Source organism: Schistocerca americana, chromosome 7, assembly GCF_021461395.2.
Source record: "Schistocerca americana isolate TAMUIC-IGC-003095 chromosome 7, iqSchAmer2.1, whole genome shotgun sequence".
In the NCBI taxonomy this organism is placed as follows: Eukaryota; Metazoa; Arthropoda; class Insecta; order Orthoptera; family Acrididae; genus Schistocerca; species Schistocerca americana.
The window spans coordinates 541,417,896-541,435,011 of record NC_060125.1 but is presented as its reverse complement, the minus strand read 5'-3'; the positions used below and the strand labels follow the sequence as shown (position 1 = coordinate 541,435,011).

General features: G+C 41.2%; 1 protein-coding gene across 1 annotated transcript in view; it reads right to left on the bottom strand.

The window, feature by feature from the left end:
- The window catches only part of LOC124622272 (putative oxidoreductase GLYR1 homolog), a 262,085-nt gene that overhangs the window by 23,899 nt on the left and 221,070 nt on the right, over positions 1-17,116 (bottom strand). The window contains exons 8-9 of the mRNA XM_047147935.1: positions 16,388-16,498; positions 15,919-16,020 (exon numbers count right to left, since the gene is read on the bottom strand). Coding sequence (XP_047003891.1) covers positions 15,919-16,020; positions 16,388-16,498 — 213 coding nt within the window. The remainder of the gene's footprint in view (positions 1-15,918; positions 16,021-16,387; positions 16,499-17,116) is intronic.

Below are 17,116 nucleotides of genomic sequence, written 5' to 3'. Positions count from 1 at the left end.
GACACTTATTTGATGTGACTGCATCTGTGATACAGCCATCTGTGCTACTGGGGCATGCACGGCACCCCACTATAGCCACGTTTACGATTCACAGCAGCATGAAAGACATGGTGAGCAGTATTTGCTTAGGCTGACTCCACCTACATCTGCATCTCCACCTACATCCATACTCCGCAAAACACCTGACTGTGTGTGGTGGAGGGCACCTTGCATACCTCTATCGGTTCTCCCTTCTATTCCAGTCTCATATTGTTCGTGGAAAGAAAGATTGTCAGCACGCCTCTGTGTAGGCTCTAATCTCTCTGATTTTATCCTCGCGGTCTCTTCATGAGATATACGTAGGAGGGAGCAATATACTGCTTGACTCCTCGGTGAAGGTATGTTCTCGAAACTTCAACAAAAGCCCGTACTGAGCTACTGAACGTCTCTCTTGCAGAGTCTTCCACTGGAGTCCATCTATCATTTCTGTAACACTTTTGCAATTACTAAATGATCCTGTAACGAAGTGCGCTGCTCTTCATTGGATCTTAACTATCTCTTATCAACCCTATCTGGTACAGATCCCACACTGCTGGGCAGTACTCAAGCAGTGGGCGAACAAGTGTACTATAACCTACTTCCTTTGTTTTCGGACTGCATTTCCTTAGGATTCTTTCAATGAATCTCAGTCTGGCATCGGCTTTACCGACGATTAATTTTACATGGTCATTCCATTTTAAATCACTCCTAATGCCTACTCCCAGATAATTTATGGAATTAACTGCTTCCAGTTGCTGACCTGCTATATTGTAGCTAAATGATAAAGGATCTTTCTTTTTATGTATTCGCAGCGCATTACACTTGCCTACATTGAGATTCAATTGCCATTCCTTGCACCAAGCGTCAATTCGTTGCAGATCCTCCTGCATTTCAGTACAATTTTCCATTGTTACAACCTCTCAATATACTACAGCATCATCTGCAAAAAGCCTCAGTGAACTTCTGATGTTATCCACAAGGTCACTTATATATATTGTGAAAAGCAACGGTCCTATGACACTCCCCTACGGCACATCTAAAATCACTCTTACTTCGGAAGATTTCTCTCCATTGAGAATGATATGCTGCGTTCTGTTATATAGGAACTCTTCAATCCAATCACACAATTGGTCTGATAGTCCATATGCTCTTACTTTGTTCATTAAATGACTGTGGGGAACTGTATAAAATGCCTTGCGGAAGTCAAGAAACATGGCATCTACCTGGGAACCTGTTTCTATGGCCCTCTGAGTCTCGTGAACGAATAGCATGAGCTGGGTTTCACACGATCGTGTTTCTCGAAACCCATGTTGATTCCTACAGAGTAGATTTCTAGTCTCCAGAAAAGTCATTATACTCTAACATAATAGGTGTTCCAAAATTCTACAACTTATCGACGTTAGAGATTTAGGTCTATAGTTCTGCAGATCTGTTCGACATTCCTTCTTGAAAACGGGGATGACCTGTGCCCTTTTCTAATCTTTTGGAACGCTACGTTCTTCAAGAGACCTACGGTACACCGCTGCAAGAAGGGGGCAAGTTCCTTCGCGTACTCTGTGTAAAATCGAACTGGTATCCCATCAGGTCCAGCGGGCTTTCCTCTTTTGAGCGATTTTAATTGTTTTTCTATCCCTCTGTCATCTATTTCGATATCTACCATTTCGTCATCTGTGCGACAATCTAGAGAAGGAACTACACTGCAGTCTTCCTCTGTGAAAAAGACCTTTGATATTTCAGCCTTTAGTCTGTCATCCTCTGTTTCAGTACCATTTTGGTCACAGAGTGTCTGGATATTTTGTTTTGATCCACCTACGCTTTGACGTAAGACCAAAATGTCTTAAGATTTTCTGCCAAATCAGTACATATAACTCTACCTTTGAATTCACTGAATGCCTCTCGCATAGCCTTCCTCACACTACATTTCGTTTCGTGTAATTTTTGTTTGTCTGCAAGGCTTTGGCTATGTTTATGTTTGCTGTGAAGTTCCCTTTGCTTCCGTAGCAGTTTTCTAACTCTGTTGTTGTACCACGGTGGCTCTTTTCCATCTCTTATGATCTTGCTTGGCACATACTCATCTAATGCATATTGTATGATGGTTTTGAACTTTGTCCACTGATCCTCAACACTATCTGTACTTGAGATAAAACTTTTGTGCTGAGCCGTCGAGTACTCTGAAATCTGCTTTTTGTCACTTTTGCTAAACAGAAGAATCTTCCTACCATTTTTAATATGTCTATTTACAGCTGAAATCACCGACGCTGTAACCGCTTTATGATCGCTGATTCCCTGTTCTGTGTTAACAGTTTCAAATAGTTCAGATCTGTTTGTCACCAGAAGGTCTAATATGTTATCGCCACGAGTCGGTTCTCTGTTTAACTGCTCAAGGTAGTTCTCAGATAATGCAGTTCAAAAAAATTCACTGGATTCTTCGTCCCTGCCACCCGTTATGAACGTTTGAGTCTCCCAGTCTATATGTGGTAAATTAAAATCTCCACCCAAAACTCTAACGTGGTCGGGATATATTTTCCAAATTTTCATTCAGGTGTTCTGCCACAACAACTGCTGAGCCAGGGTGCCTATAGAGACATCCAATTACCGTGTTTGAGCCTGCTTTAACTGTGACCTTCACCCAAATTATTTCACATTTCGGATCTCCGTCAATTTCCTTCGATACTATTGCACTTCCTATCGCTATAAACACTCCTCCCCCTTCACTGTCCAGCCCGTCTCTGCGGTATACATTCCAATCTGAGTTTAGAATCAAATAACAGTAGTGCAGGACTAGGTTTAACAATGAGTAAAAAAAAAATAGGAACACCGATAAGCTACTATGAACACCATAGTGAATGCATTATTGTAGCCAAGATAGAAACAAATCCCACACCCACCACAGTAGTACATGCTTATACGCCAACTAACTCTGCAGATGAGGAGGAGATTGAGGTAATGTATTATGACTTAAAAGAAATTATTCAGATAGTTAAGGGAGTTAAAAATTTAACAGTCGTGGGAGACTGGAAGTCTACAGCAGGAAAAGGAAGAGAAGAAAAAGTAGTAGGTGAATATGGACTGGGAAAAAGGAATGAAAAAGGAAGCAGCATGGTAGAATTTTGCACAGAGCATAATTTAATCATGGCTAGCACTTGGTTTAAGAATCATGAGAGAAGGTTGTACACATGGAAGGGACCTGGAGACACCGGAAGGGTATTGATTGATTATATAATGGCAAGACAGAGATTTATTAACCACGTTTTCAGATGTAAGACATTTCCAGGTGCAGATGTGGACTCTGAGCACAATATATTGGTTATGAACTGCAGTTTAAAACTAAACAAACTGCAAAAAGACAGGAATTTAAGGAGATGAAACATGGATAAACTGAAAGAACCAGAGGCTGTCAAGGGTTTCAGTGGGAGTGTTAGGGAACGTTTGACAAGAACAGGGGAAAGGAATACAATAGAAGAAGAATGGGTAGCTTTGAGGGATGAAATAGTGAAGGCAGCAGACGATCAAGTAGGCAAAAAGGCAAGGGCTAGTAGAAATCCTTGGGTAATGCAAGGAATACTGAATTTAATCGACAACAGGAGAAAATACAAAAACACAATATATGAAGCAGGTGAAAGGGAATACAAATGTCTACAAAATTAGAACAACATGAAGTGCAAAATGGCTAAGCAGGAATGTCTAGAGGACAAATATACATCTGTAGAAGCATATATAATTAGGTGTAAGATATATATTGCCTACAGGAAAATTAAAAAAAAAAACCTTGGGAGAAAAGACAACCACCTGTATGAATATCAAGAGCTCAGATAGAAAACCAGTCCTAAGCAAAGAAGGGAAAGCAGAAAGGTGGAAGGAGAATATAGAGGGTCGATACAAGGGAGATGCACTTGAGGGCAATATTATGGAAATGGAAGAGGACATAGAGTACGAAGAGAAGGGAGATATGATATGGTGTGAAGACTTTGACAAAACACTGAAAGACTTGAGTCAAAATAAGGCCATGTGAATAGACGACATTCCATTAGAGCTACTGATAACTTTGAGAGAGCTAGGCATGATTAAACTCTTCTATGTAGTAAGCAATTAATTTATTTGCGTGTTTTTGGGTACCTGCATAGTTTAATTCACAAATTTCAGGCGTATTATAGTATTTGAGAGTTGTAGCATCGCGTTTTAGTGCCCGTATAGTGTAAATTCACGTAGTCGTCAGTCATCTGTTTGTTTTGAACGGCTTGTGAGATAAAAGAGAGGAAGAAAAGAAATTGTTAGGGACTGCGCCTGTTGTGTACGGATTCAGGAGGAATTGGCCACCGTCCGTAAACAGCTCGAAGCTGTGTTGGCCATTGTCTACAGGCTCCAGGCTGTTGCCCTGGGCCGTGGTGACACTGGGACACCTGAGGTGAGTGCTTTGGTGCCTCTGGAGCCTGCAGCATCGCCTGGGATCTCTGATGCCACTGTGCCCTCGGATGTGGACGCCCCTGCTGGTCAACACTTGTCTGACGGTGATTGGCGAACCGTGGCAGGGTCACGAATCCCTGGGCGGAACGCGAAAGTTGGTGCTGGCCTCAAGGCTGTACCCTTATGCCTCTGTAACAGGTTTGAGGTACTGCCCACTGCTGAAAGTACTTCTGAGCCAGTAAGGGCAGCCTCATCTGTTGTGGCAGTGGCCGGTCTTCCTGAGAGGCCCGGACAAGCGCAGAGGGTGGGATTGCTTGTCACTGGAAGCTCCAATGTTAGGCAGGTGATGGAGCCCCTTAGGGATATGGCAGCTAAGGATGGGAAGAAAGCCAATGTGCACTCTGTGAGCATACCGGGAGGGGAGTCATCCAAGATGTGGGAAGGGTCCGGATGCCATGAAGGGTACAGGGTGCAGCCAACTGCAGGTGGTGGCTCATGTTGGCACTAATGACGTGTGTTACTACGGATCGGAAGAGATTCTCTCTGGTTTTGTAAGGGGTCCGTAGGCCCTTACTATAACTTTGCACTTGGCACAGGTCGATAGGGCGAACAATCGATTGTGACTTGTTGAGAGAGCGAGTGTCGAGATTCGCCAGTGTGGTTGGCGGAAATGGTGTGTGTGGAGGCCATTATTGGAATACAGGGTTTTTAACGGAGAAGGGTGTCACCATCGCCGTGGTTAGACCCCTAAATAATAAAATGAATACCGGGAAAGTGATGAAGTATCTTTATAAAAGTGAGCAGTGACGTTACTAGTGCCAATATTTAGTTTTGCGTCTACCGTGCCGGCCTAACCTTGGATTGCAGTGTTGGATGCAGTGATGGACTAGCGTGTGACGATAATGGCAAATGAAGAAATCCTGTGCTGAGATTAGCCGTAATTAGATATGTATGACTAAGGCAGTGGCTGTCTCCTTTTTGTGTTTTGAGACGAATATAAGTTCGTAATTAGTGAAACTGTGTTGGTGTTCCTTATTATCATACATTCAGTATTATAGTATTGAACAGGACGAACTGGAAAGTAACAACTTCCGTAGCGGTCAATTCCGACTGCCAGCCCCATTAGGTTCACGGTCATGTTAATAATAAATATTGGGCTGCTATTCGATCAGATCTGGTCGGGATAAAAACGGAGGTGTTACAGTTTCCAGTGGCTATCTGAGTTGGTGAAGTCTGCCAGTCCTGCTAGCAAGATGAAGGCAGAGCTCACTATCTGCAGCATCATCATCAACAGGACCGATTGTGGACCTTCGGTACAGAGCCGAGTGAAGGGTCTGAATCAGAGGCTTGGATGGTTCCGCGACCGTGTAGGCTGCAGATTCCTCGACTTGTGCCATAGGGTAGTGGGGTTTCGGGTTCCGCTAAAAAGGTCTGGTGTCCACTACACACAGGAGGTGGCTACATGGGCAGCAGGGGCTGTGTGGCGTGGACTGGGTGGTTTTTTAGGTTAGACAGTCTCGGGAAAGATCAAAAAGGGCTCCAGTCTCAAAGGGTACAGGGCAAAGAAACGACGAGAATCAACCAAGCAACAGTCGGTATTGTAGTTGTAAATTTCATAGCTGTGTTGGAAAAGTACCAGAGCTTCAAGCGCTGATAGAAAGCACTGAAGTTGAAATCGTTATAGGAACAGAAAGCTGGCTAAAGCCGGAGATAAATTCTGCAGAAATTTTTACAGAGGCACAAACTGTGATCAGAAAGGATAGATTAGATAAAGTAGGCGTTGGTGCGTTTGTGTCTGTTGGTAGTAGTTTATCTTGTAGTGAAGTTGAAATTGATAGTTCCTGTGAATTACTTTGGGTAGAGGTTATACTCCACAGCAGTACCAAAATAATAATTGGCTCCTTCTATCGACCCCCCCAACTCAGATGGTATAATAGCTGAATGATTCAAAGAAAACTTTAACCTCATTACAAATAAGTATCCCACTCATACAGTTATAATTGGTGGAGACTTCAATCTACCCTCGATTTGTTGGCAAAAATACATGTTCAAAGTCGGTGGTAGACAGAAAACATCTTCCGAAAGTGTACTAAATGCTTTCTCTGGACATTACTTTAAACAATTAGTTCATGAGCCAACATGAATTGTAAATGGTTGCGAAAACACACTTGACCTCTTAGCCACAAATGATCCTGATCTAATAGAGTGTGTCATGATGGATACAGGGATTAGTGAACACAAGGTCGTTGTAGGGAGGCTCAAAAACCATAAAAACCAAAACCACTAAAAATAAACGCAAAATATATATATTTAAAACAGAAGATAAAAATTTATTTGATGCCTTCCTAAGAGCTCCATTCCTTTCAAGCTAATTATGTAAGTGTAGACCAGATGTGGCTCAAATTCAAAGATACAGTATCGACAGCAATAGATATACCGCATAAGTTAATAAGAGATGGGACTGATCCACCATGGTACACAAAAGACGTCAAAACACTGTTGCAGAAGCAACGAACAGAGCATTCCAAATTCGGGAGAACGCAATATCCCAAGACCGGCTAAGTTTCACGGAAGCTCAAAATTTAGTGCGGACGTCAATCCGAGATGCTTTTAATAGGTTCTACAATGGGACATTGTCTCAAAATATGGTAGAAAACCCAAAGAGATTCTGGTTGTATATAAAGTATACCAGTGGCAAGAAACAGTCAATACCGTCACTGCGCGATAGCAATGGAAATGTTACCGATGATGGTACCACTAAAGCGGAGTTACTAAATACATTTTTCTGTAATTCCTTCATGAAAGAAGACGAAGTAAATATGCCAGAATTTGAAACCAGAACAGCAGTTAGCATGAGTGACATAAAAGTAGATATCTTAGGTGTTGCGAAACAACTCAAATTACTTAAGAAAGTCTTCTGGTTCAGATGGTATACCAATCAGGTTCCTCTCAGAGAATCCAGACACAATAGCACCTTTCTTAGCAATAATATACAACCACTCACTTGACGAAAGGTCTGTTCCTAAAGACTGGAAAGTAGAACAGGTCACACAAATATTCAAGAAAGGAAATAGGAGTAACCCATTGAATTACAGACCCATATCACTGCCCTCAATTTGCAGCAGGATTTTGGAGCATGTACTGTACTTTAACATTATGTATCACCTTGAAGAAAATGACTTACAGATTCAGGAAATATCATTCTTGTGCAACACAGCTAGCTCTTTATTCCCATGAAGTAATGAGTGCTGTCGCCAAGGGATCTCAGATCGATTCCATATTCCTAGATTTCCGGAAGGCTTTTGATACCATTCCTCACAAGCGACTATTAATCAAATTGTGTGCATATAGAGTATCGTCTCAGTTGTGTGACTAGATTCGTGATTTCCTCTTAGAGAGCTCACAGTTCTTAGTAATAGATGGTAAATCATCAAGTAGAACAGAAGTGATATCTGGCGTTCTGCAAGGTAGTGTCATAGGCCCTCTGATGTTCCTGATTTACATAAATGATTTAGGCGATAATCTGAGCAGCCCCCTTAGACTGACTGCAGATGATGCTGTAATTTACCGTCTAGTAAAATCATCAGATGATCAATTCCAATTACAAAATGATCTAGAGAGAATTTCTGTATGGTGAGAAAAGTGGCAATTGGCACTAAACAAAGAAAAGTGCGAGGCCATCCACATGGGTACTAAAAGAAATCCAGTAAATTTTGGGTACACGATAAATCGCACACATCTAAGGGCTGTCAATTCGACTAAATACCTAGGAATTACAATTACAAGCAACTTAAATTGGAAAGACCACATAGATAATATCATGGGGAGGGCGAAACAAAGACTGCACTTTGATGGCAGAACACTTAGAAGACACGACAAACCCACTAAAGAGACAGCCTACATCGCACTTGTCCAATTCTCTGCTGGAATATTTCTGCGCAGTGTGGGATCCTTACCAGATGGGATTGATGGAGGACATCGAAAAGTGCAAAGAAGGGCAGTTCGTTTCGTGTTATCGCACAGTACGGGTGAGAGTGTCACCGATATGACACACGAGTTGGGGTGGTAGTCACTGAAACAAATGCGGTTTTCTTTGCGGCGAGATCTATTTATGAAATTTCAATCACCAACTTTCTCTTCCGAATGTGAAAATATATTTTTGACACCCACCTATGTAGGGAGAAATGATCATCATAATAAAATAAGAGAAATCAGAGCTCCTTTTTCCCATGCGCCATTCGAGAGTGGAATGGTAGAGAAGTAGTATGAAAATGGTTCGATGAACCCTCTGCCAGGCACTTACATATGAATTGCAGAGCAACCATGTAGATGTAGCAAGATGTACGAGACAGGAGAAATACCCTTAGACTTCAAGAACAATATAATAATCCCAATTCCAAAGAAAGCAGGTGCTGACAGGTGTGAAAATTACCCGAACTATCAGTTTTTAATAAGTCACAGCTACAAAATACTAATATGAATCCTTTACAGAAGAATGGAAAAACTCGAAGCCAAACTTGGGGAAGATCAGTTCGGATTCCAGAGAAAAATATTAACACTCAAGGCAATGCTCACCCTATAACTTCTCATGGAAGATAGGTTAAGGAAAAGAAAACCTGTGTTTATAGCATTTGTAGACTTAAAGAAAGCTTTTGACAGTGTTTACTGGAATACTCTCTTACAAATTCTAAAGGTGGCAGGGGTAAAATAAAGGAAGCAAAAGGCTATTTAACCAGATGGCAGTTATAAGAGTTGAGATGCACGAAAGGGAAGCAACGGTTGAGAAGCGAGACAGACAGGGTTGTAGCCTATCCCTTATGTTATTCAATCTGTATATTGAGCAAGCAGTAAAGGGAAAAAAGAAAAATTTGGAGTAGGAATTAATGTCCAGAGAGAAGAAATAAAATTTTTGAGGTTTGCTGATGACATCTTAATTCTTTCAGAGACAGCATAGGATTTGGAAGAGCAGTTGATTGGAATGGAGAGTATCTTGAAAAGAGGATATAAAATGAACATCAACAAAATCAAAACCAGGATAATGGAAAGTAGTCTAATTAAATAAGGTGATGCTGAGGGAATTAGATTAGAAAATGAGAAAGTAGCAGATGAGTTTTGCTGTTTGGGAAGCAAAATAACTGATGATGGTCAAAGTAGGAAGTATATGAAATGTAGACTGACAATGTCAAGAAAAAGCCTTTCTGAAGAAGAGAAATTTGTTAACACTGAGTATACATTTAAGTGTAAGGAAGTCCTTCCTGAAAGTATTTGTGTGGAGAGTAACCATGTATGGAAGTGAAACATGGACAATAAACAGTTTAGACAAGGAAAGAATAGAAGAAACTTTTGAAATGTGGCGATACAGAAGAATGGTGAAGATTAGATGTGTAGATCACACAACCAATGAGGGGTTATTGATTAGAATTGAGGAGAAGAGAAATTTGTGGTACAACCTGACCAAAAGAAGGGATCGGTAGGTAGGACACATTCTGAGGCATCAAGGAATCACAAATTCAGCAGTGGAGGGAAGCACGTGGGAAAAAATCTTAGAGGGAGACCAAGAGAGGACTGCAATAAGCAGATTCAGAGGGATGTAGACTGCAGTAATTACTCCTAGATAAAGGGCCTCGAAGAGGATAGAGTAGCATGGACAGTTGCATCAAACCAGCCTTTGGACCGAGTGCTACAAAACAAATAAATTCAAGTATTTAAACAGCTAACATAATTAAAGATAGGACAAAGAATACATCTGCTGCTGGTTATGAGTGCATGTTGAGAGAAGGCTAAGAACTATAAATTAAATGACAGTGCAGAAGGCTCTCCATTAAATGTGGTATACAAGAAACTTTCTAATGAATCTAATTAACAATAGTATTAGGAGAAGATAAATTGCAACTCACTGTAAAGATGACACATTCAGTTGCTCATAAGCAAAACAAAAGACAGTTACACATTTAGCTTTTGGCCAAAGCTTTCTTCAGGAAAGGGGACACACACACACACACACACACACACGAAACATGGGCCACAGAGCGGCCATTACTCATTGCTGTGTGGGGCCAAGTGCATTTGAAAGTGCAGGCCCAAACTTTTCTTTAACGTGGGCTTAGCATTGATCATGCAGTGGACGAGAGGAGAGTGCGTATTTGCTACGGTCACGTACTTTTCCAGAGGCCATTTGGCCATCACAAACTAGCGTGCATTCAGCGAACAGCTTAACTTCATGCCTAGTGTGCATTTAGCGAACAGGTCAATAATAGCCCAGCAGGTCATGTTCCTGCTAGAAAATCAGTTGTTGTGCGGGTGGACGCGTTTATGGATACTGGTAATGTGCAGAAAAAGAAACCAGGACCTAAAGAACCACCAGGACACCAGAAAATGTAGAGAAAATGAGGCTGGTAATTTTGAATTCCCCAAGCGATATGCATGAACACACACAGCCATTCTTGCAATTTCTGACTGCACAGCAAGATGAATTCTTCATGAAGACTTGAAACTTCATCCATGCAAACTGGCATTGTTGCACACACTTAATCCACCCAATTTTGTTTCATTCGAAAACCTGCCTCAGAACGCACATTGTTTTATTCAGTAATGAGGCACGTTTTCATTTGTCTGGATGCTTGAATAACCAAAACATGCAACACTGAACTGGTACGAACCTAAAAGAACTTCGCAAGTAGTTCCTACATGTAGAATGTGTGACTGCTTGGGGTGCCTCATCCAAAATTGGCATTACTGGCCCACAGTTTTTCGAAGAGAACAATTGGGCTCTCATTATCACTTCTGAGCATTTTGTCCAGATGAGCATTTTGTCCAGATGAGCATTTTGTCCAGATGAGCATTTTGTCCAGATGAGCATTTTGTCCAGATGAGCATTTTGTCCAGATGAGCATTTTGTCCAGATGAGCATTTTGTCCAGATGAGCATTTTGTCCAGATGAGCATTTTGTCCAGATGAGCATTTTGTCCAGATGAGCATTTTGTCCAGATGAGCATTTTGTCCAGATGATTGAGGAGTTCCTTCTTTCCCAACTTGAAGAAACGGATGTGGGGGATGTCTGGTTCCAACGAGACGGCCATGGCTCATACGGCACTAATATCAATGACACACTTGCGCCAACAGTTCCCCGACCATCTCATCTTTTTGAGGAGAGATCACCTGTGGTCATCATGCTCGTCAGATTTAGCTTCGTACAACTTTTTCTTGGTGTATACCAATCAGCCGTGGATCCTGGGCAAGCTGCCAAAGACCGTAACATGCTGAACAAAGAGGACTGAAACTTCAGATTTCAACTCGCCAAACGATTTGAGCAGAAACGGAGGCCACATTCAAGATATCACTATCAAAATCTAATGAAATGGAACTTTAAATGTACCTCTAAGTGTAAAGAAAGTCAACTACATTAGTTGTTGTTGTTGTGGTCTTCAGTCCTGAGACTGGTTTGATGCAGCTCTCCATGCTACTCTATCCTGTGCAAGCTTCTTCATCTCCCAGTACCTACTGCAACCTACATCCTTCTGAATCTGCTTAGTGTATTCATCTCTTGGTCTCCCCCTACGATTTTTACCCTCCACGCTGCCCTCCAATACTAAATTGGTGATCCCTTGATGCCTCAGAACATGTCCTACCAACCGATCCCTTCTTCTGGTCAAGTTGTGCCACAAACTTCTCTTCTCCCCAATCCTATTCAATACTTCCTCATTAGTTATGTGATCTACCCATCTAATCTTCAGCATTCTTCTGTAGCACCACATTTCAAAAGCTTCTATTCTCTTCTTGTCCAAACTATTTACCGTCCATGTTTCACTTCCATACATGGCTACACTCCATACGAATACTTTCAGAAATAACTTCCTGACACTTAAATCTATACTCGATGTTAACAAATTTCTCTTCTTCAGAAACGCTTTCCTTGCCATTGCCAGTCTACATTTTATATCCTCTCTACTTCGTCCATCATCAGTTATTTTGCTCCCCAAATAGCAAAACTCCTTTACTAGTTTAAGTGTCTCATTTCCTAATCTAATACCCTCAACATCACCCGACTTAACTCGACTACATTCCATTATCCTCGTTTTGCTTTTGTTGATGTTCATCTTATATCCTCCCTTCAAGACACCATCCATTCCGTTCAACTGCTCTTCCAAGTCCTTTGCTGTCTCTGACAGAATTACTATGTCATCGGCAAACCTCAAAGTTTTTATTTCTTCTCCATGGATTTTAATACCTACTCCAAATTTTTCTTTTGTTTCCTTTACTGCTTGCTCAATATAGAGATTGAATAACATCGGGAGAGGCTACAACCCTGTCTTACTCCCTTCCCAACCACTGCTTCCCTTTCATGTCCCTCAACTCTTATAACTGCCATCTGGTTTCTGTACAAGTTGTAAATAGCCTTTCGCTCCCTGTATTTTACCCCTGACACCTTTAGAATTTGAAAGAGAGTATTCCAGTCAACATTGTCAAAAGCTTTCTCTAAGTCTACAAATGCTAGAAACGTAGGTTTGCCTTTCCTTAATCGTTCTTCTAAGATAAGTCGTAAGGTCAGTATTGCCTCACGTGTTCCAGTATTTCTACGGAATCCAAACTGATCTTCCCCGAGGTCGGCTTCTACTAGTTTTTCCATTCATCTGTAAAGAATTTGTGTTAGTACTTTGCAGCTGTGGCTTATTAAACTGATTGTTCGGTAATTTTCACATCTGTCAACACCTGCTTTCTTTGGGATTGGAATTATTACATTCTTCTTGAAGTCTGAGGGTATTTCGCCTGTTTCATACATCTTGCTCACCAGATGGTAGAGTTTTGTCAGGACTGGCTCTCCCAAGGCCGTCAGTAGTTCCAATGGAATGTTGTCTACTCCGGGGGCCTTGTTTCGACTCAGGTCCTTCTGTGCTCTGTCAAACTCTTCACGCAGTATCGTATCTCCCATTTCATCTTCATCTACATCCTCTTCCATTTCCATAATATTGTCCTCAAGTGCATCGCCCTTGTATAGACCCTCTATATACTCCTTCCACCTTTCTGCTTTCCCTTCTTTGCTTAGAACTGGGTTTCCATCTGAGCTCTTGATGTTCATACATGTAGTTCTCTTCTCTCCAAAGGTCTCTTTAATTTTCCTGTAGGCAGTATCTATCTTACCCCTAGTGAGATAAGCCTCTACATCCTTACATTTGTCCTCTAGCCATCCCTGCTTAGCCATTTTGCACTTCCTGTCGATCTCATTTTTGAGACGTTTGTATTCCTTTTTGCCTGCTTCATTTACTGCATTTTTATATTTTCTCCTTTCATCAATTAAATTCAATATTTCTTCTGTTACCCAAGGATTTCTACTAACCCTCTTCTTTTTACCTACTTGATCGTCTGCTGCCTTCACTACTTCATCCCTCAGAGCTACCCATTCTTCTTCTACTGTATTTCTTTCCCCCATTCCTGTCAATTGTTCCCTTATGCTCTCCCTGAAACTCTGTACAACCTCTGGTTTAGTCTGTTTATCCAGGTCCCATCTCCTTAAATTCCCACCTTTTTGCAGTTTCTTCAGTTTTAATCTACAGGTCATAACCAATAGATTGTGGTCAGAGTCCACATCTGCCCCTGGAAATGTCTTACAATTTCAAACCTGGTTCCTAAATCTCTGTTTTACCATTATATAATCTATCTGATACCTTTTAGTATCTCCAGGGTTCTTCCATGTATACAACCTTCTATCATGATTCTTAAACCAAGTGTTAGCTATGATTAAGTTGTGCTCTGTGCAAAATTCTATCAGGCGGCTTCCTCTTTCATTTCTTAGCCCCAATCCATATTCACCTACTACGTTTCCTTCTCTCCCTTTTCCTACACTCGAATTCCAGTCACCCATGACTATTAAATTTTCGTCTCCCTTCACTATCTGAATAATTTCTTTTATTTCATCAAACATTTCCTCAATTTCTTCGTCATCTGCAGAGCTAGTTGGCATATAAACTTGTACTACTGTAGTAGGTGTGGGCTTCGTGTCTATCTTGGCCACAATAATGCGTTCACTATGCTGTTTGTAGTAGCTTACCCGCATTCCTATTTTCCTATTCATTATTAAACCTACTCCTGCATTACCCCTATTTGACTTTGTGTTTATAACCCTGTAGTCACCTGACCAAAAGTCTTGTTCCTCCTGCCACCGAACTTCACTAATTCCCACTATATCTAACTTTAACCTATCCATTTCCCTTTTTAAATTTTCTAACCTACCTGCCCGATTAAGGGATCTGACATTCCACGCTCCGATCCGTAGAATGCCAGTTTTCTTTCTCCTGATAACGACATCCTCTTGAGTAGTCCCCGCCCGGAGATCCGAATGGGGGACTATTTTACCTCCGGAATATTTTACCCAAGAGGACGCCATCATCATTTAATCATACAGTAAAGCTGCATGCCCTCGGGAAAAATTACGGCCGTAGTTTCCCCTTGCTTTCAGCCGTTCGCAGTACCAGCACAGCAAGGCCGTTTTGGTTATTGTTACAAGGCCAGATCAGTCAATCATCCAGACTGTTGCCCTTGCAACTACTGAAAAGGCTGCTGCCCCTCTTCAGGAACCACACGTTTGTCTGGCCTCTCAACAGATACCCCTCCGTTATGGTTGTACCTACGGTACGGCTATCTGTATTGCTGAGGCACGCAAGCCTCCCCACCAACGCCAAGGTCCATGGTTCATGGTACATTAGTATCTCCAATAAATTGTGTGTGTGTGTGTGTGTGTGTGTGTGTGTGTGTGTGTGTGTGTGTGTAAAAATAATGAAGTTTCCATGCTATACCCTACATTTTATTATTACCTTCTTTTTCAACACTGGTAATACTTGAATGAATTGGAGCTGCAACAAATAATAATACAAAATTGCAGGGCACTATATCTACTCTGTGCAACTGCAGTTTGTTTAATACCCCATGCAGCAATGATGAATTCATTCAAATGCATCATTCTATCATTTAGTAAATATACAATACACTCATGTTTGTAAAAACACTGACTTTTTCCCAGCAATAGCCTCTGTTTACCTATACAAGTCCACATGTTTCATTCATATACGAAGTCCATATGGTGACATGGTAATTGTAACACTGCTACCAGATATTTATTTACTCTCTATAATTCAACAGATCACAACCTGGAACGTATGTTAGCTACTTGTGATGCCATGCATTTGTAAGAGCGGGTTTCCGGCATCACACTACAATGTGCATCTCCTAAGTAGCTTGGGGGGGAGGGGGGGGGGGGGGGGGGGAAGGGGGGGGAGGAGAGAGAGAGAGAGAGAGAGAGAGAGAGAGAGAGAGAGAGAGAGAGAGAGAGACCACGAGCACCTAAAAAAAAAAGAGCAGTTTCAGATATGTGTGTGTACTGTTTTGTGTATAATTTCACATTTTTAAAACAACAGTATTACATGGTAAGACACAAGTTGTACAAGTCTTCCATACTTTCAGATTAAAGTAAATATATAAGGATGACAATAATAATCATATCACCTCTGCTATGTCCTGTGATGTCTCGGCATCAATGCCAGTCATTTCCACATAACCTTTTTCTGTTGTAATTTCTACCAGGACTCCACAATTGCCAAAAACCATCTGTAACATAACAAATCAAGATCACATTACTGTTTGAAACTGTGATGATAATGATGATACAATTAGGCAACTTTCTTGTAGTTCTTAGATTGGTCAGATTATAAAAATAGGTTTGAGACATTCACATTTATAATGTTTAAATTGTCATTCTCCAGGTGCTAGCAGTTTTCAATTCAACATCTTTTGGTTAAATGAGTTCATAAAAAAGAATCACTTTATTTAACAGACAACTGTACAAGGTAGCACTGTGTGACAATATCCACTGGAAAAAGAAGACAATACGGTCAACCTGATTGAGACTGGGCTCAATGTAAAATTTGAGTGTTGTGTGCAGGTCCAATAAATTTGAGACTACTTTCATACTTACATCTTTGGCTGCTTGTGGATCAGCAACACAAGAAAAGGTAATGTCTGCTGCCTGTATTACATCTGAGGGTGTGAGACCTTGCTGAGCACCTGCTTTCACAAAATCTCGGCACTGAAAAAGACGTGATCCATATTAAAAACATGAGAGGGAACAGCTATTTTATCATAAATAACTGCAAGGAGGTTAGGAATGTGTGTCCTAGCCATGGAGATACAGAGTAGGACCAGAAACAACGTAATTCATGGTGCAAAGGATGAATCAGAATGTAGATTTCTGTTGAAGGAAGTAGTCATCAGCCACTCAGTCTTATAATTTTAATTTTCTCAGATGACTGAAAATTCTGAGAAGTTCCCAGTACAAACTGCAGTAAGAAATGTTAGCCATGATAGCAAAACAGAAGCCGAAGTTTTAAATTTCACATTCAAGAAATCATTCACACAGGGGAATCATACAAATGTTGTCATTTGACCATCGGACAGACTCCAATATGGACAACATCGTAATAAGCACCCATGACGGGCTTGAGACTGCAAAGCTCATGTCCATGATTCAGCATGGTTCCAGAAAGCATCGGTTGTTCAAAACTCAGCTTGCCCTTTTCTCACGTGATATACTGCTAACTATGGACGAAGGGCAACAAGCAGATTTCATATTTCTAGGTTTCCGGAAAGCATTTGACGTGCTGCCCCAGTGCAGGCTATTAACGAAGGTAGAATGGCTTGAAGACTT